Source organism: Engystomops pustulosus, chromosome 5, assembly GCF_040894005.1.
Source record: "Engystomops pustulosus chromosome 5, aEngPut4.maternal, whole genome shotgun sequence".
NCBI classification, from domain to species: domain Eukaryota; kingdom Metazoa; phylum Chordata; class Amphibia; order Anura; family Leptodactylidae; genus Engystomops; species Engystomops pustulosus.
In genome coordinates, this window is record NC_092415.1 from 145900461 (window position 1) to 145920481 (window position 20021).

The 20021-nt window shown below is 41.6% G+C and overlaps 1 protein-coding gene across 3 annotated transcripts in view; it reads left to right on the plus strand.

Moving 5' to 3' along the window:
• Positions 1–20021, plus strand: part of SUGCT (succinyl-CoA:glutarate-CoA transferase) — a 570063-nt gene that overhangs the window by 87134 nt on the left and 462908 nt on the right. For all 3 annotated transcript variants that reach the window (XM_072153333.1, XM_072153331.1, XM_072153330.1), the window contains one exon: positions 10917–11012. In XM_072153333.1, the coding sequence (XP_072009434.1) occupies positions 10917–11012 (96 nt within the window). The remainder of the gene's footprint in view (positions 1–10916; positions 11013–20021) is intronic.

The following is a 20021-nucleotide window of genomic DNA, read 5'->3' on the forward strand; positions in this document are numbered from 1 at the left end:
GGACCTTCTGCAAGTTGTACCAAAAAAATTATCCTGCAGAAAATTGATAAAATGTCTCCCCTACACAGATGAAGAGCTCAGACCCCAATTTATATTTGGAAACTTAAAGTCTCCCATTATCACTACTGCCCCCTCCTGTGCAGCCCGCTCCATCTGTTTTTTATAGGTGACCCTCTATTACATCAAAATTTATTTTCTCAAAGCTCTCAACCCACAAAGTTTCAGCCTCCTCACACTCATTGACCACTGCCTCATTCACAATCATTTTTAAGTCTCTTCTAACAAACAAACATACACTACCTCCTCTCCTATTTTCCCTGTATTTCTGAAAGTGTGTATAACCTTGAATATTAACACCCCAATCATGTGATGCATCTAGCCATGTCTCCACTACACCAACTACATCTAACTGCTCCTCTAATACGAATGTCTCAAGCTCACCCATTTTTGCATTTGTGAGCATACACTTTAATTTTCCACAGTTATTTATTTTAATTTGATTTATATTTTACTCCACCATTCACAGCCAACTTCGCCACCAGCATAAGCCCCCCCCCCCCTCTCTGACCTGTCCCCTTTAGTCTCTGCCTTGTTCTCCTCCCCCAATCTTCAGCATGACCTCAGCATTTAAGTTGATTGCCTGGGGTCTCTGCCCCACAATCACCCCTTTCGTCGTCTTCAGCGGTGCCGATCGCTCTATGGCAGCCCAGGTATCTGATCATCTTAAAGGCACAGTGTCATAGGCTGACACAGCTGATACCTGCCAATACATCAGTATTGTAGAGTATTATCATGAACAAGAAAATTAAGCAGCAGGAAATCAAGATTCCAAAATTTGGTTTATGTCCCTAAACAAATATTGAAAAACTCAATAAACAAAAATTGCCTGTATCGAGGATAATTTAACCCCTACGGGACACAGCATCTTTTGGCCTAAAGGACGCGGCCCCATTTTTCAAATCTGGCCTGTGTCACTATAAGTGGTTATAGCTTTGGAACGCTGTGAGATATCCAGGGGATTTTGAGATTGTTTTCTCGTGACACATTGTACTTCAAATTAGTTTAAAAATTTGGATGAAATCTTTTGCGTTTAGTTATGAAAAAAAACAAAATTTGGCAAAAATTTTGAAAAATTCTTTATTTTCAACGTTCTAAATTCTCTACTTTTGATTCAGAAAGTCATAGCACCCAAATAAATTCATAACTTACATTTCCCAAATGTCTGCTTTATGTTGGCATGGTTTTTTCAGATTCCACATATTTTACTAGAATGTTATGAAGCTCAGAATTTGGGAGCCATTTTTCACATTTTTTGTAAAATCGCCAAAACCTGTATTTAGATGGACCTGCACAGTTTCTAATTGACACTGAGAGGCCTAAATAATAGCGAGACTCGTAAATTACCCCATTGTGGAAACTACACCCCTCAACGTATGAAAAACCACTTTTAAGAAGTTTGTTAACCCTTTACGTGTTTTATAGGGGTTAAAACAAAATGGAGGTGGAGTCTGCAAATTGTAATATTTTTTCACAATACACTCATTTTGGGTGGAAAATTAAACATTTGTAATGGATAAAATGAAAAAAGGCTCCACAAAGTTTGATACGCAATTTCTCCCGAGTACACCGATACCCTACATGTGGTGGTAACCTGCTGTATGGGCGCACGGCTGGGCATAGAAGGGAAGGAGGCGCCATCCGGAGCAGATTTGCTGTCACATTGTACAGGCTATAATTTTTTTCTTTTTTTTAATGAGGACCTATAGGGGCTTATTTCTTTTGCCACATGAGATGCACTTTTCTAATACATAATTTTGGGGCATCTATAGCTAATTGGTGAGATTTAATTAACTCTTTGTTGGTGGAGGAAATGAAAATCATCAATTTTTAGGAAAATTTTTATGTGTTTTTTTTTTTTGGCCGTTAACCATACCATGAAAATAGTATATTATTTTTATTCTTTGGGTCGCCACGTTTATGAAAATACTTCATTTATATATATTTTTTTATTTTTTCCCATTTTTACTGAATAAAAAGTAATTTGGCAAAATTGTTGTTAATTTTAGCATCACCGACTTACATATGCATAACTTTTTTATTTTTCACCTCAAAAATCTGTTTAAGGGCTTATTTTTTGCAAGAATGATAGCTCTTTTTAGTGGTCTTATTTTAGATTGCGTAACTTTTTAAAATCACTTTTTTAGAGCATTTTTAAAGGGCATTAATAAAAAATCATCTTTATCAGAGAGAGTTTTTTTAGGTTGTTTTTTACAGGGTTCACTTTGCGGATCTAATAACGATTCTGTTTTATTATACAGATTGTTACGGACGCAGGGATACCAAATATGTGGGGGTTTTGTGTATTTTATTCAATTGTACTGAATAAAAACTAATTTGGAGAAAATCTTATTCATTTTAGCATCACCATCTTTTTATATGCATAACTTTTTTATTTTTTGGCAGATAAATCTTGTTAGGGGCTTATTTTTTGCGAGAACAGTTGTTCTTTTTAGTGGGCTTATTTTGGAGTGCATAACATTTTTTAAATCACTTTTTAGAGCATTTTTTATAGGGTATTAATTAAAAATTATCTTTTTTCGGAACGTTTTTTGCGTTTTTTTCCTCCGGCGTTTACCGTGCGGGTCCAGTAACAATTCTGTTTTATTATGCAGATTGTTACGGACGCGGCAATACCAAGTATGCAGGGTTTTTTTGTGTTTTTATGTTTTTTATACTTTATTAAGTTTTTTTATGGGAAAGTGACATTTTAGGGGCTTATATTTTTATGTATTAATTTTTTATTTATTATAATGTGTAGTGTTAACTGTTTTTGCATATTTTTACTTATACATACTTGAACTTAAACCAGTGATGCTCTGATCACTGGTTTAAGTTCAATACACTGCTCTACAATACTATTTTATTGTAGAGCAGTGTAAACTGTCTGAGCAAGCTTGCGCATGCTCAGACAGTTTACAGCCAGACCCGGAAGGGGTCTGGCTGCCATGGAGACCGGGCAGCTCCGGGGCACATGCCAGTCCTCGGAGCTGCCCGGCAGAGGATCGGATCCCCCGGTAAGCGGCACGGGGGATCCGATCCACAGCGCTTACACCCTTACACGCCGCGGTCCGATCGCGGGTGTTAGCGCAGGCTGTCAGCTGTACTAGACAGCTGACAGCCGCTGCTTCTGGTACCGGCTCCGTTCGTGAGCCGGTGCCAGAAGCAGGACGTTATAGAACGTGCGCTAAGCATCTAGCCCCGGGGACGTACTATAACGTCCTGGTGCGCCTAGGGGTTAAAACATATACATTTTTATTAAAATACTCTTAAAAGTTAGGCTTAGTTAGTACAAAAGCCCTATAGATTATTTTCCCCTAATGTAGGCTTAGAACTCAAGGTAGACCCCAGATGTGTACAACTGGCCAAAATTACAAATATCGGAATTGAAATCTGCATTGACAAAAATTACATATCGCAGAATTCATCAGCTGGATGTATACATGTATTCTGGGGCCAGCTGTACGCGGTTTATGTATGAAGGGTTCTGCAAGTCTAAAGCAAAGAACCATATATGTATATATCCCAGTAAAGTAGACATATGGGAAATGTTATTCAGCAACTTATTTAGGTGGTAAATAGATCTGACTGAAAACGCGATGATTTTGAAAATTGCTTATTTTTCAAAACATTCATAATTCTTTTTTCTTTTTTTTGTAAATAAACGCGAAACATATGAGAAGTGTTCAAAAGTTATAACCATATAAAGCAACACATGTCAGAATACAAAAAATGGGCCTGAGCCTTAAGCTACAAAATGGTTATGTCCTTAAGGGGTTAAAGAAAAAGTGCCAGCGTGGACATAAAATGTTTTTTAAATCATAGATTGAAATGGTACATTTTATACATGCAAATCTGTGCATAATCTTTGACAGGTTAGGCTCCCTACAAATGTGGAGGATTTGCTGCAGATTTTCTGCAATTACCGTATATACTCGAGTATAAGCCGACCTGAGTATAAGCCGAGACCCCTAATTTTAACACAAAAAACTGGAAAAACCTATTGACTTGAGTATAAGCCGAGGGTGGGAAATGCATTGGTCACAGCCTCCCCAGTATATAGCCTGCCAGCCCCCCGTTGTATACAGCCTGTCAGCCCCCCATTGTATACAGCCTGCCATCCCCCAGTTGTATACAGCCTGCCAGCCCCCCCTGGTATACAGCCAGCCTGCCCCCCCTGGTATACAGCCAGCCTGCCCCCCATTGTATACAGCCAGCCTGCCCCCAGAAGAATACAGCCTGCCAGCCCCATGTTGTATGCAGCCTGCCAGCCCCATGTTGTATGCAGCCTGCCAGCCCCATGTTGTATACAGCCTGCCAGCCCCATGTTTTATACAGCCTGCCAGCCCCATGTTGTATGCAGCCTGCCAGCCCCATGTTGTATACAGCCTGCCAGCCCCATGTTGTATACAGCCTGCCAGCCCCATGTTGTATACAGCCTGCCAACCACCCGTTGTATACAGCCTGCCAGCCACCCATTGTATACAGCCTGCCAGCCACCCATTGTATACAGCCTGCCAGCCCCCGTTGTATACAGCCTGCCAGACCCCCGTTGTATACAGCCTGCCAGCCACCTGTTGTATACAGCCCTGCCAGCCCTTAAAAATAATAAACTCAGTACTCACCATTCCAACGGCCCGGGCAGCTCAGCTTCCATCTTCATGTCTGCGGCAGCTCCGTCTTCAGCGCCTCTTCTCCTTCTGGCCGGCGCTAGGACCTGGATGTCTCCGTACGCACGGCCCGGCCGGCACACAACTGTGACGTCAGCAACTGTGACGTCGCGCTGAGAAGAGAAGAGGCGCTGCAGACGGAGCTGCCGCGGGCCCGCCGCGGACATGAAGATCGAAACGGAGCAGCCCGGGCCTTTGGAATCGTGAATATTGAGTTTATGTTTTTTATATACACGTGTATAAGCCGAGTGGGGAATTTTCAGCACAAAAATTGTGCTGATAAACTTGGCTTATACTCGAGTATATACGGTAATTGCATTTGGAAAAAAACCGATTACAATATATGTTCAATAAATGGGCGGTATTTATCCCAGCTTGTACACCAGTTTTCTTTTTTTTCCTACTAAGCCACCTCTGCACCAAGAGGGCATGGAGGAGCAGGGATACCCCTGCCTGGTGCATTAACTATAGCCTACACCAGGAAGCATTATAGCACTATTCTAAACAGGAAAGTTACCGGTAAATAAATGCCTTTATATTACAAAAAGTAGTTCAGTTCTTTCCATGTCAAATTATAACACTTTTAAATCACTGCTAGCTGTTATGCCAGTGGATAAAAATCTGCCCGTTGTCATTATAACACAGAGAGATTATTCTCTGTGATTCTACCAAGCCATGCACCATGTGTGACATCAGGGACATGAAAGTAAACAATGAAGCTTTTTTTATATTGAATAACAGCATGAAGAGATCTACAAAATAGCAGAGAATTCAAATTGACAATTCAGTTCTTATGATTGACAATTTCAGTTGTTGGCTATATTCTCATCTTGGCAAATACCATGGCGATGTTGCTCCATCTCACAGTTCCCCCACAGCTCTTGCAAGTCTGCTTTCACAAATGGGTCTGGTGGATTTGTGGCGGGTTATAATGATGGACGAAAGGAGATATTCCTGTTTTAAAACATGTATCATTTATCATGTATAGATTTAGCTTTTGGAAATGATAAATTTCTGCAACTGGTCACCCATGGTATAATGTATAACATGGTCCCTTTCTGGTCATGCCCTGATACGGGTAGGACTAGCACTGGGAGATCTGAGGCGTAGGCGTCCGGATGTGTGGAAGCTAAATGCATATGGGTTGCCAGTATTGACTAATACCCCTGAGATTCAGGCTGATATGATAGAATTCTGTCTCTATGGCTAATCTGTGGGATACTGCAAAATCGCAATTGAGTTGTAGTTTATTAAACATATAGAAGAACGATATTCAGTTTACCCTTACTCGCAAAAAAGAATGGAAAAAAACGGCGCAAGGAGGATACAGGTTAAAAAGATCCAAAAAAATAACCAGTAAATGTTAGTACAAAATTGATTAATCCTCCGCCTCTACGTTCATCCACTCCACATTTAGGAAAAAAGGTGCAGTACCTTTCCAACCAGAGATTTTTGGTGAATCCCCGTGAGTACCAAAAATCTAGGTACTGCACCTTTTTTCCTAAATGTGGAGTGGATGAACGTAGAGGCGGAGGACTAATCAATTTTGTACTAGTTTATTAAACATATCAGTAGCGTTAAGAAACGAAGCACTGCTCTTACTGTTGCCCTGACACAGCAGGTAGATGCAGCGGAGGCTGGTTTTGTTATCTCCTCTACAGAGACCGCTAAAATTAAGTGGTTAGAGTCACAGAGGCTCCTGTCATAACATCTAATTTGACAAGCAGCAAACAAACATTTTTTTTTCAATAAGCAACAATATTTTATTGAAGCGGTACACTTACTGGCTTCTGTGGTCAAAGCGCAGAGCGGTATCTCACATATTCCCTGCTTAAGGTCCCAGGAAGGCATGTTATTGATAGAGTGGGTAGCAATTATGGCTGAATTTCATTGATTCTATAGAGATGTTTACTCTCCAAGGTTATACAAATCTAGCCAAGAAATGAAAGCCTACTTCAGTACCACAACTCTCCATTCATTAACAGAGGAGCAGAAAGAGTCATTGGACTCCCCTCTGACTCTGGAGGAGATTGAAGAGATGCTCAATACCTTTCAAAACAATAAGGCCCCTAACCTGGATGGCTATCTGATGGAATTCTCTAAGGAAGTTTCTGCTGCCAAAGCTCTTAGAGGTTTATTGGAATGCATTTGAGCAAGAAGAAGTGATAGTGGTCATACTCAAATCTGGGGAAAATGCATAATTGGCGGAATTATGGAAAGACCCATATCCTTAATTCAAGTGGATGGTAAAGTCCTGGCAAACATTTTAGCGAGATGGCTGATCTGAGTTATCGCCCAAATGATCCATGAGGATCAGTCAGGCTTTATGTTGCCAAGGTCTACAGCGATAAATTTGCACAGGCTGTTTTTAAACCTGATAACTTAGCAGGGCGGTGCTCTCACTCGACACAGCGAAGGCATTCAATACCTTTGGGAATAGAGTGGGAGTAGCTCTGGGTAGTTTTGGAGAAGGTAGTCCTGGGACCCAAATTTAGGAAGAGGGTCAAGATTCCTTATACTAACCCAAAAGCCAGAATCCGATCCAATGGCATATTCTCTTCGCCCTTTGACTAACACAGGGGGACCAGACAGGGGTGCCTGTTGTTGCTCCTGTTATTTGCCCTTGTGGTGGAGCCATTAGCTCAGTTGATTGGGGGTGATCCCTCAATTGTAGGTCTTAAGCATAACGAGAAAATAGCTCTTTATTCTAACCACCTTCTACTTTTTTTAGAGGACACAGAACACTCTTTTCTGCAGACCATATTGGTCATCAAAAGGTAGGTGTAAAAAATATAGAAGCCTTCAGCCACCTTTCCAGCAGAAATTTTCTAGGTAATAGTCCTATGTTCGGTATCCACAGACCAATGTGAACGGTGCCCGGGTCTTGATAGAAACAAAGCCTGTGCCTCTCCAGGTGTAGAATAATAGGATAATTGGGTATATCCAGCACTTGTAGCAAGTGAGTTAAAACTTCATATTGTTTATTTAATTCCATGGTCTGACCATGAATAAGGACAAAATGCCAGGTTATGTCCAAAACGCGTAGATCTGCTACCATGTACTTTTTAACAGAGAGCACTATAAGCATCTAGCACGTATGTTGCACCCCATGTTTTTCTTTGCTTTTTTGTTTTCATGGAATTAAATAAAGAATATGAAGTTTTAACTCACTTGCTATGAGTGCTGGATCTACCCAATTATCCTTCCATGTTGGTCATCAGTCGTTTCAGTGACTACTCAGGGCTCCGAATTCACTGGAGTAAATCCGTTCTTCTCCCGATTGACCCTCTACCAGAGACCTCAGCAGTAGCTAATACTCCTTTGCAGGTGGTTCAATCCTTTAAATATCTAGGGATTCAGGTCTGAACTGGAGTTACAAATTTTATTTCTTTGAATGCAAATTACCATTGTCCGTTATTGGTAGCACTAAGTTAACAAAAATTATTTTGATGCCACAACTTATGTATATGATTCATAATACCCCAATTTGGTTCCCACTAAGATATTTTTATCTTTGGTACCTGGCCTCTCAGCTCCAGCATTTCAATGGATGGGGGAGGATGGGGTGGGGCCCAGTGGGAAAAGTATTGAATTCGGTGATGAAGCATAAACCCCTTTTTTCAGCAGTAAAGGCTGGTTTTCTAGTTCACAATAATCATAGAAATTCTACTTTGTCTCTCATATGGAAAGTGTGGGATAAGGCTAAACCATTAATGGAGGTTAATGTACTCCTTTTACACCAACATGGTGGAACCCGAGGCTCCCAGAGTTCTTCCGTCAGCGGCAAATATGGTGTTCACAGGGTGGACATTTCCAGTTAATGTTCTTAGAGCTAAGGTAGGAGACAATAAGTGCCTGATTTCGCTACTATATATCCACGTAATTAATTTCTATTTAATGCAGTACCCACTAGTCCACTGCAATGTCTCCTGGGTTACCTAGAGGAGATATTAGCTACCAGCTCTTGAGAGAGCCTTATATCAATCTAGTAAGCCCTGACCCTGAACCCACCCAGGAGTTAAAGGGGAAAATGGGAGTTCTTATTAAGATGGAGAAAGGGATATTTCTTGAAATTAATGCTTTGACAAAGTTTGAGAAGATTTGGGGCGCCAGGGGGGTTGCTGAACAACCGCTAACTGCTGAAGGGTTCTCTAAATGGAGTGGAAATTTGTGTAAGATGTATATTTATGTAATATATGAACATTTATTGTACGGCTATCTATTGGTTGCTGCACAACACATGATTATTGCATGGACAGGGCATGGGGGAGATTCTGGTTTGTATGTTCTGTAAAAATATGTCCAATGAAAATTGGAAAAAATGCTAGCATATATTTCCAGGACTTCTGCCTAACACTGTCTACAGCATTGCATAGTCAAAACTGTTGGTAGACACTGTTCAAACATACTCTAAATTTGTGCATAATAACTACAATTCATCCACAAAATGGCTCACATGGCTATATTATTAGAAAAATAAACAGGAAATATTTATAACTCTCGGTATGTGATATAGAAGTAGAAATCCCGGCACTCATGTTCTTCATCAGCATAAAGGTTTATTGTGCATCATACAGCATAATCGCAAATATGATGCATTTCGGCTCATGTCACGAGCCTTTCTCAACTACAATATACAATTGCAAACCGACACAACTAAATACAAAGTAACATATTAACCCGGCCCACTAACATCACATCCTACTGGAATGATGGTTTGATGTAGTGTTCTCAGGTGTTTTCTTCATTTTTGATTTTTGAAAAATAAAACAAAATTAAGAGTCATAATATCATTAAGTGTCTCTGGCATATATGAACTCCAAAGTGAACATCATCGGGTGAAAAGATATTTTATGAAATGTCTCTGAGATCATAGTCTCGATTTAACCCTCTCGGTTCTAATGTGCTGAGAGTGTGAATCCAATAGGCTTCCTGTCGATGAAGAAGGGTTTTGATGTTACTGCCTCTCCTTCGTACCTCGATATGCTCAATGACTTGAAATCTTAACTGAGCATAAACGGTTATTGCATCTGATAGTGGATTTGTGTTTATTTATCCTTGTTTTTACGGGCTGTATTGTTTCTCCAATATAGAGGAATGTGCAAGGATATTTCATTAGATTACATTGCAAACATTTCATGAATAATAACCTTTTACTTTAAAGGGTTGTCCAGTGTGAGGGTGAAAAAATGAGTCACCTCGTAGAATAGTAGCTTAACTTCCATTGTGGGGAAAATATTGGAAGGGTTAGTAAAAGACTATATACTGGAGTATGTGACATCAAATAGTATAATAAGTGACAGCAAGCATGGGTTAACTAAGAATAGAAGACTAGCCTGATCTGCTACTATGAAGAGGTGAGCAAATGGCTGGATGGAGGAGATGCTGTGGATATTGTGTCCTTGGACGTTGCAAAGGCATTTGACACTGCCCCACATAGTCGCCTGATTGGTAAAATAAGATCTAGTGCAGTGATGGCGAAGCTTTTAGAGACCGAGTGCCCAAACTATAACCAAAATCCAATTATTTAACGCAAAGTGCCAACATTGCATTTTAAGCAGTAACTTATTGCTTCAACATCTATCAATGGTATCGGCCCCTTGAGGCCACTAATACAGTTGAAAGAAGGAGGGCACATTCAGACTATCATTGTAGATTCACACCAAGGTCTCTCTGTACAGTAAGAATGAAGGGTCCAGTATGATGACCTACAAAGACAATGCAGCTCTATCAGCACGTTTACACTCTTCCCACAGTTCCAAACAGCCAATGAAGTGTCACTTTAAAATAGCGCTGATTGTAGCATCTCTTAAATTGCCTGGGACTGCAAGAAGATTCGGTGGATTTGGTTCTGTTTGGTGAGCTCTGTCTTGGGGTCAATGGCCTGAGTGCCCACAGAAAGGGCTCTGAGTGTGACCTCTTGCACCCGTGCCATAGGTTCGCCACCACTGGTCTACTGGTTTGGCAGGAATCATTTGCAATTGGATTGAAAAACTGGCTGAAGGATCGTATCCAGAGAGTTGTGGTCAATGATTCCTACTCTGAATCGTCACCAGTTATGAAGGGTTTACCCTACGGTCTAAAGTATATTTTCCTTATCCTACTCCCAGAAAATAAAAGTCTCACATATTGACACTGTTAATTTGTTAGCTCCAGGCTCTTATAGGTATTTCTTTCATTGTGTTGCAGGTTGCTTGCTTGACTCACATAGCTGCGAACTACCTTAATGGAGGGATTGAAGCAAAACGTTGGGGAACAGCACATGGAAGCATTGTACCATATCAGGTAGATAACAGAAAGTCTTATACTGTACTTAGATTGTATTAAGTGTTATAATGTAATCTACAAAATTAGAGCAGCTCTTCCTTTTTTAAACAATGTATTCATGAATGGTATCAGCATTTCATCCTGAGCACACACATCCTTAATTTTTTGACCTGAATGCATTTTGACAAGAAGTTGAATTCAAATGCTTCCAATCCTGTGCATCTGTGGAGCACATGCAGATGTTGCTGGTGGCTTGGTTTATGTAAGTTTGTGTTCTGCATTCATTCTTCTCCTTGTTAACTTCACTTTTCCTCTAGAATTCCACATAAAGATGTTTGCTTGGTCTTTTGTTCCAGCTTGATTGAGTTCTTGTTGTGTGCTCCTAAGAGTGCATCTAATCTTGCCTTATCCATGGTAATATTGCTTACTTCAGTTCTAAATGTGCAGGTTTTTGAACAGTGCTCCTGCTCTCCAGTTTTCATGCTTTCACTTCTAGTCTGCGCATTCACAATTTGTTTCTGGGACTTATTCATTGTGACATATTGGGCTTTGCTCAGCAGTCACAAGTAGACTGTGAATGGTGCAAATCTATCACATTATTATTTCCGGAACATTGTTGACAATATTTTAATATATAACACATTTAAATTCTGTTAAGGGGGTTGTTGCAAGATAAAATCTTTTCATGTGCCCTATTAGGGAATTAGCGGGTCGCCCCTGAAGATCTTCTTTTATAGACTAGAAAATAGAGCTTCTGCATTACAGTTCCTGCCATTTTGGATGACATAAGCTATCTTTAAAATATATAGATGGCTATTTATTTGCATTACCACAGTGTAATACCATATTGGCCAAATAGTATGTGTATAGAAAATAGTATGTGTACCATATGGCAGTCGTCAGTTACACCCACCATAAACCACACAGTACCACAGTAGCTTTCAGATGTCTATATACATGGGATTAGAGCCATAATTCTTCTGTCCTGTGTTCCAGCGATGGAGGTGGGGAGCTGCAGTATTACAGTCAAGCTTCCCTGCCCCCTCCCTGATTCTGACACTGCTTATCCTGCAGAAGAGATGTCCTGAGGGATGAGGAGGAAGTGAGAAAGGCAGTGGCTTTGTTTTGATAAAAGTCTTTTTTACAAGAATGGTGGCTCTTATCTAATGGATAGAGGCATCATTGGAACATTTATAAAAGCACCGAAGAGGTACGGTGTGCGGTTTGGGGGGGGGGGTGCTGTTGACAGGTTCTCGTTAAGTGATCATATATTACATAGAATAAATTGATTTAACCCTTACCGACGTGTGACTTTACATGTCGGCTGCAAGTATATGGATAGGGTCACAGGCCTTAAAGATGAAGCAAACACCCATTGGTAAAATCCCTGATCGGTGCTGGTGGCGGTAACAAGCCTTTGGCCCATTGGAGCCGCTATATTGGCTTAGACTGCTACTCCTTGTGATGTCATCAGGGAGCGACAATCTGTCTTCAGGACAAATGTATGATTTTGGCCATTTGTTACAATGTCCCAGTGGCACATTGTAATGAATGAGAAGTAAAATCCCCATATACTCGTATACTGTAGTATGGCAGTATATGGTAGCATCAATCAGACAACCTAGGGTTAAAGTATTCTAGAGAGTCTGAAAAATAAAATAAAAATAAATAAATTTGAAAAAACTAAAAATTCTAATCAACCCCCCTTCCTCTAAAACTGATTTCAAAACAAATCAGCAGTAAAAATCATAAACATGTAAGGTATCGCTGCATCCCAAAATGTCTAATCTATCAAAATATAATAGTTATTTTCGGCATTTAACAACAGAAAACCGCGCCCAAATGTCCAAAACGTCACTTTTTCACAATTTGCCACATTTGAAAAAAAGGCCCTACAGTCCTCAAAATGGTAGAAAACTTAATCTCATCCTACAAAAAAATTACATGTCATATCTCCATACACTAAAGTATGAAAAAGTTATTAGCACCAGAAGATGTCGAAATGCAGGCTTATTTTTGTACAGAAGGTTTGAATTTTTTTAAATGTATTAAAACATATTCAAATTTATATAAATTCCTAAAAAATAAAGAAGACATGTTATTTGGGTTGCACAGTGAAAGCCGTAGAAAACTCCCACAAGTAAATGCTGTGCTGCATTTGGAATTTTTTCCCTGCTTTCCAGTACACTGCAAGGAACGTTACATACTGTCACCACAAAGTGCAATTTGTTATGTTTGTCGGTTAGGGGTTAAAAGCTGACATTTTACATCACAATATTGTTTGGGAATTAAACAATCAGTAACCACGCACTGAAATGACAAGCTTCACATCACATCCAAACCAAAAATAAAAGCTGTGTGATTTTAGAACATCAGCTCGCCAACATGTCTGTTGTACATCCGTTTGCTCAACAGGAGGTATCACACTTGGAGGAGCATCATTGGACTGTTTGGACCTTTTATTTGGCTTGATAAACCACACTGCTCAGTAGACGTGCTTTTAAAACATTCCAGCGTATGCCTTTGAGTACTTTCCTTAGTCCATGTGTTTTCAGTGTAGAGCACATTTAAAGAAAAACATCTGCCATTTATTGGCCTGTGCATACATTATACTTGCTGATGGCACAATGTGTTTTAAGTGTTCCTTTTGCAAACATATTTCTCAACCTTTTATCACTAGTTCAACCCAGATGATGAATAAATAATCAGAGAGGTTCCGTTTCCCTACATTCATTTAGCAGGAAATTAGCACCAAATTAGAGCAGTCATTTGGGATGTTTTAAAGTGGTAAGTCACTTATTACAATGAAGAGGAGTGGTCTATTTCTTCTAAATTTAAATTAGTATTTTCCTACTAGCTTCTCTGCACAGATGTCTGCTGTTTGGTAAGCAAGAATGTAAATGATTTTGAACATCTGCATGTCAGTGCATGACAAATGTTGGACCACAGTCGCACAAGACTTGCACAATGATTGTAGTATTTAATTGGACTGCAAAAAAATTATGTGATTAAACTTCCCTTTCACATAGTACTTTATTCTCAGTACATAGTATAAATTTCTATTCATTAAACCCAGATTAAATACCATAAATGCAATGATGTTTACAATTTTAATAATGGGGATGGTGGCATACTGAGGGGCTTGTGCATGCCCACGTCGTTGACAGCTCCCAGCTTGCCATTGGAGACCTCACCTGGCTGGGAGAAAGTGAGGAGAGGGGCCTGATATACTGGCTCTACTGTGCATGGAACGCTATCTGCTGCAGAAGGGGGCAGAAGGTTCAGACACACTGTCATGGTGCCAATGGATGATGAGCCTGGCACACATATAGCCAGCAACCCTCCACAATCTCCATGCAGTATGTCCAGCACAGGCACAGAGGTGCCGGAGAAGAATCAGTCGCTGACGGCACACTGCTCACCAGCATAAAGATCCACCATCCTGGGGGGTGACCCGAGATGACTGCTCCGGATTATCAGCTCCTTGCCAGGGAGGTGGCACGTTATATGGTCCAATACCAAGTGACTACTCTGACTGAAACACTTCAGAGCTCTCTTACAGTGTTCAGAGAGTCTTTCAAGAGGTTTGCTATGCTCCAAACACAATATCAAGAGCTACAATCCTTCATTGCTTCTTTGCTAGACCGAAAAGAGGACAAACAAAATTGCTCTCGTAGGACCAATTTGAGATAAGTCGGCCTGCACAAAGACATTCTTAACAGCCGCCTTAGGGAAATAAATGAGGAGGAACTGCATCAGGCTCTGGGTGTTTCTAAGAGGCAGTTGGTGGAGCAAGTGCACCAAATGGGTCCTACTCCCAGTGCAAGCGAGCTCTGGTGAAACGCAGCCCGGACCCAGGCAGGTAATAGAGAAATATTTGAACTATTTTGATGAAGATGATCTTCCACTATTTGTATACCCCTCTGCTGTTCTACTGTAAGAAAATGTTTGCTGGGACTATGGACAGAGTAATGACCCTTATGTGATCTCAGTGGGGTTGACTAAATCATGGGATGGGTGAAAAATGTTTTTTGTATCTCTTGCTATTTCATTGCTGTGAGGAAGAGTAGTTAGTTTAGAAGGGTGTGTCATGATTCCTTTCTGTACCGGTGGAGTGCCATTAAAAGGGAGTCAAGATAAGAGTAGGTATTCAATATTGGAGTTGGGGACACTTTGTATTCTGAGGGATAGAGTGGAGGATATTTAGATTGTAATGGTTAGTTACATTGTAATAAGGGGTGGGGCTTGCTATAGGGTCATGTAGATTTCCTTCATTTGCTCATTAGTGTCTTAGGGATTCTAGGGGTCCACTTTTATAGATGGTGCAAATGAAGGTAATTACCTGGAATGTTAAGTGGTTTTGCTCTCCCCAAATGCTGCATCACCTAAATAGGTTGCAGGTAGATGTAGCTACACTACAGGAAATTTTCCTGATTGAATCTGATTCACCCAGAATATGGAACCTTTAGATTGGGGAAAGTGTATGGTTCACCAGCTGTAGAACGTAAGGCGGGGTTATTATTTTAATCAATTGGGCCTTGCCATCGCATCCTATCCGTATAACACAAGATAGAATGGAGAATAGTACATATTAGGTTTCTTTGCTGCAGAGACAATTGTTTCTAACACAGATCAACAGCCTTTATATGATGGGTTAAGAGCTAGGTTTCTGGCAGATAGAAGCCCATGAAGATTTTGGGGTGAGATTTTAACTTGAAGATAGGAGTGAGAGGGGAGGATAATAGACGTGCTTTTGAGGGAATTGGCCCTGGCCCTGTCCCTGGCCTTCGAAGCTTGGCGCATGATGCACCTGCAATATAGGGAATTAAGTACTATTCCCTCCCACATGACACTTGGTCAAGCATTGATTATTTTTTTCTGACTTCCCCACTAATGCCAAAGGTCGGTCAAATACAGATAGAAGACATGGTCATATCTGACCATGCATCGGTCCTTTTTGATTAATGGAAGCCACCCAAAAGGTAGTGACATTTTGTGGAGATTTAAAACTTGCCTGACAAAGGATGAGGATTTGTGAGAATGGAAGTCATGCAACAGATATAAGGGATCGTGTGTGGGCCCTCAAGAGGACTATCAGGGAGCAATTTAGGAAGGCTGTTAATGTGTGGCAGGCATACTCGAGTTTTTGGAGAAGCCTTCGGCGAGTACTAGGGAAGCCTGAGGTAAAGCTAAGGAGGATTTCAGGATTTGTGTGAAAAGGAAGGAAGATTGAGCCATAATTGTGTAGATTTAGGGGTAGTCGGGCAAATGTGAATATGACGAAGTGGTTCCGTTATCAGATGTTTTTTTTAATGATAAAAAGACCATATGATACAGTGGACCAATGATCTGATGGGGAATTACTTTGAATCCCATGTATTCTGACACCCCTGTAGACAGCACTCTGGGCCAGGCTTTCTTGGGCAACTTGGAATTACCAAGGCTATCGTCTGAGCAGTTGCAGTCCCTTAATGCACCAATATCAGCAAGGTACATTTCCAGCTGCAAGGCCCTGGGTCCAGACAGTTACACTGGGGAATTCTATAAGGTCTTGCATGAACAGGTTGCCCATAGTTATCCAGGCTATATTCTAAATTGCCTATACATATGAATACAGCACATATCAAACTGCTTCTCACGGAGGAGAAGGACCCAGACTATACATCCTCAGATCGTCCAATATTGTTAATGAATGTGGACGTCAATATTCTCTAAAAGATCTTATGGAATCGATTGGCTGTATTTATGTCGTCGTTGATTTCCCCTCTACTGGTGGGCTTCACTATTGGACACTCTGTGGTGACCAATGTGTGGAGGGCCAAATCAACTTTGGATGTAACAGCCCGTCCAGTACCTGAGGCTCTGGCATCTGCCAAGGTTACCATCAATGCTGAGAATGTGTTTGATAACATGTTGAAGTGCATGGTATTTTGGGGTTCATTTTGTAATTATCTAGCAACCCTTGCTCTACGGTTAGTACCTCCAGCTTTCTTTCCATGAGATTTCAATTACAGAAGGGCACGCGGCAGGGGTGTCCCTTGCTATCTTTACTGTTCAATTTGGCGGCGGAGCCACTGGTGCGTGCATTGGTAAACACTCCTGAGTTTGAGGGGATAGCAGTCGGCAGAAAGGCCTTACGCCAAGCTTTGTTTTCTGATGATCTCATTTTAATTAAGAGGGAACCAGTTAGTAACTTGCCAGCAGTTCTGGTCCATTTTGAGCATTTTGGACAGTTCTCAGATTTTTGGATCCCACGCATGGTAATGGGTGGGAACAGAGGTCGCGATAACGCCTCTGCACGCGTCATAGACGCGTTAAGAGGCTGATTTACTCCCCCAAAAAATCACCAAGCGTATAAGTACGCTTGGTGATTTTCCTGTCCTGAATGTGGGCTGCCGCTTCCGAGCGGCGCCGGCTGCGATCCTGCAAAATATTCTCTGCAGGATCGCAGCGCTGAGTGACTGGAGGCAGGACAGGAAGGGACTTCCTGCTCACCGTCCGAGTCTCTCCCGCGGGGCGCCGAGAGATAGGTGAGAGATGAGAGAGGAACCAAGCGAGCAATGGGGGTGAAGCCGAGCGAGGAGTTGGGGAGGGAGATCTGTTGCCGTTGCTGTGTTCCCGATCTGCCCCTTCCAATCTGTGTGTGATCGTGCACACAGCCAGTAACAGGATCGTGCTGTCTATGTGACAGCCCGATCGTGTACTGTGACAGGGGACTGATAATAATCGGCCCCCTGTTACAGCAGCCCCTGTATGTAGTGAGAGGCTGCAGGGAAGTGCTGTGTACCCTCTCTGCATGTCTCTGTATACAGATCACTGATGACAGTGATCCAATGGGCTCTTACCATTAGATCACTGTTATCTGTGATATATATTTAAGTATATTATATGTTCCATTTCTAAATGTGCCCCTGTAAAAAAAATAAATAACAAACAAAAAAAAAGAGTTAAGTTCCCAAACCCTAGAAAATAAATTAAATAAAAATTCAGCAGCATCAGCCCCAGACTGGTTTGGGGGCCGCCGCCAGCCATAGTCCGTTCTGTAGACAATAAGGCAGTATTCGCACAAACGTATGCCCGCCAGGCCGTAAACATGCAGGCATGCGTTCGGTGCCATGGAGAGGAGGACGTGTTGACCCTTCCCCTCCCCAATGAAATGCATAGGGTACGGGCCATAACACAAGGAAAGACATGTCTTTTTCCTGTGTATGGAGCGGTATCGCTTCGTGCGCCCATTTCCGTCTATTGGGGACATATGTATAGCCGCAAACTTCTGATGAAAATACCATGTGTGAAGACACCACAAAAATGTTGTGCACCACTTGTTTTATACATACTTGCTATTTGCGGGCGCATTCACACGATGCACATTCAACATGTGAAACCTTTGGAATGCGTCAAAGATGCATAAAAAATGTGACGCAACGCATTGTGTGAATGTGCCCTAAAGGGGTTTTTCCAAGAATTCAAATTGGGCCCTATCCCGTCGATAGGGCCTAACTTGAATTTGTGGGAAAACCCTTTTAAGCATAGAAAACAGGAGCTGTAACTTTTTCCTTGTATTAATAGACGTCTCTTAACACTATATATACGCCTAGGAGTTATATATTTGTTAATGAAAATTTCATACTCCTCCTCGGTTAAAAATGCTCCTCAAAAATTGTGAGAGGGGTATTATTACCCTTCTGGAAAAATGTTAGTGCGACCTCTGGTTGGGAACCTTCTAGTATCTTTTATATACCAGTAGCGCCACATTGTGTCAAATACTTGGGCATTAAAATAGGCAGAACCTCTGCACTGCTTGACCTCCCCCGCTCACTGTTGGGGCTAAACTAAAATGATGAGCATTTTGAAATTGCTACATCCAATGCAAACTTTGCTAATCCTTTTGAAACATATAGATGTAATGTCTCTAAAATGGGTTCTCCAGTGACAAAGATTGACCTTATCTCCCCACGCTTATCACTTCACTAATTCTGTGTCATTTAATTTCATGAAAAGGGGGCAGAAAATTTAAGGGATTCCGGTGCACTGCAAGCTCCTTCTACACTTACAGTTTCCACAGAAACAACCTGTTTTCTTTCTTTGCTCTACAGTTGGGCATGAGCAGTCAGCTCCTTGTTCCCTGCTGTGGAGTTGTGGCGGGAAAATGTAGTCCTTTGGCAGAGTGGGGTCAGCCATCTTGGACTGATGCAGCTGCATCAGTGAGCTGTGAAAAGTGATGGTAGGGTGGTGAGGTAAGGGTGTGTAACTATAATATATGCAACAGGAAAACAACCTCATATGGTCTGTGGAAGCTGATGGCAGTGAAAGTTGGTGGTGGGATGAATTTACCACATGTGAGATGTTACAAACTGGTGTGTCTTTTTAGACATGTTGAAGACTGGCTCAAGGTTTAACAATTTATCTGATCTTGGGCTGGAATCGCTCTCTGCATGTGCCGCAGGGTAAGCAACCAGCTACAATTAAAAGGTTGATAATTATTAAAGATACTATAGCGGCTTGGAAGATTCTCTGTGGGGGATATAAATCTCTGGAAACTCAGGTACACAGAGGTACACTGGAAACACAAGGAATGCAGGAGGGCTTACACTTAGCAGGGAATGATGCTGCAGATCCGGTGGGGAGTGAAGGGAGGTGATGGATTATAAAGGTGAGCTGGATTAATGAGCTCCAATTGGTTGGACGCTGACCCTTTAAATCTTAAAGAGCCGGCGCGCACCCTAGCAGCGGGAGCGCGGCGTGGCAGGATTGCAGCCATAAGCATGGAGAGGCCCTGGAGCAGGACAGCAACAGCGGGGACCACTGCGCTTAGAGATACAAGGGTGTGCCCGCGATCCGCAACAAGGATTGGGGGTGCATCTGTGAAAGTACCCCCCTTTAGGGCCCCTCTTCTTCTTCGACCTCCTCTTCTTCTTTTCAGTCCCAAGGGTAATGCTGAGACTCGCACCGGAGAGCGAGCACCGACATCTAGAAGCACAGGAACCGACAGACGTGGAGACACAGAATTGTGTGTACCTCCTAGAA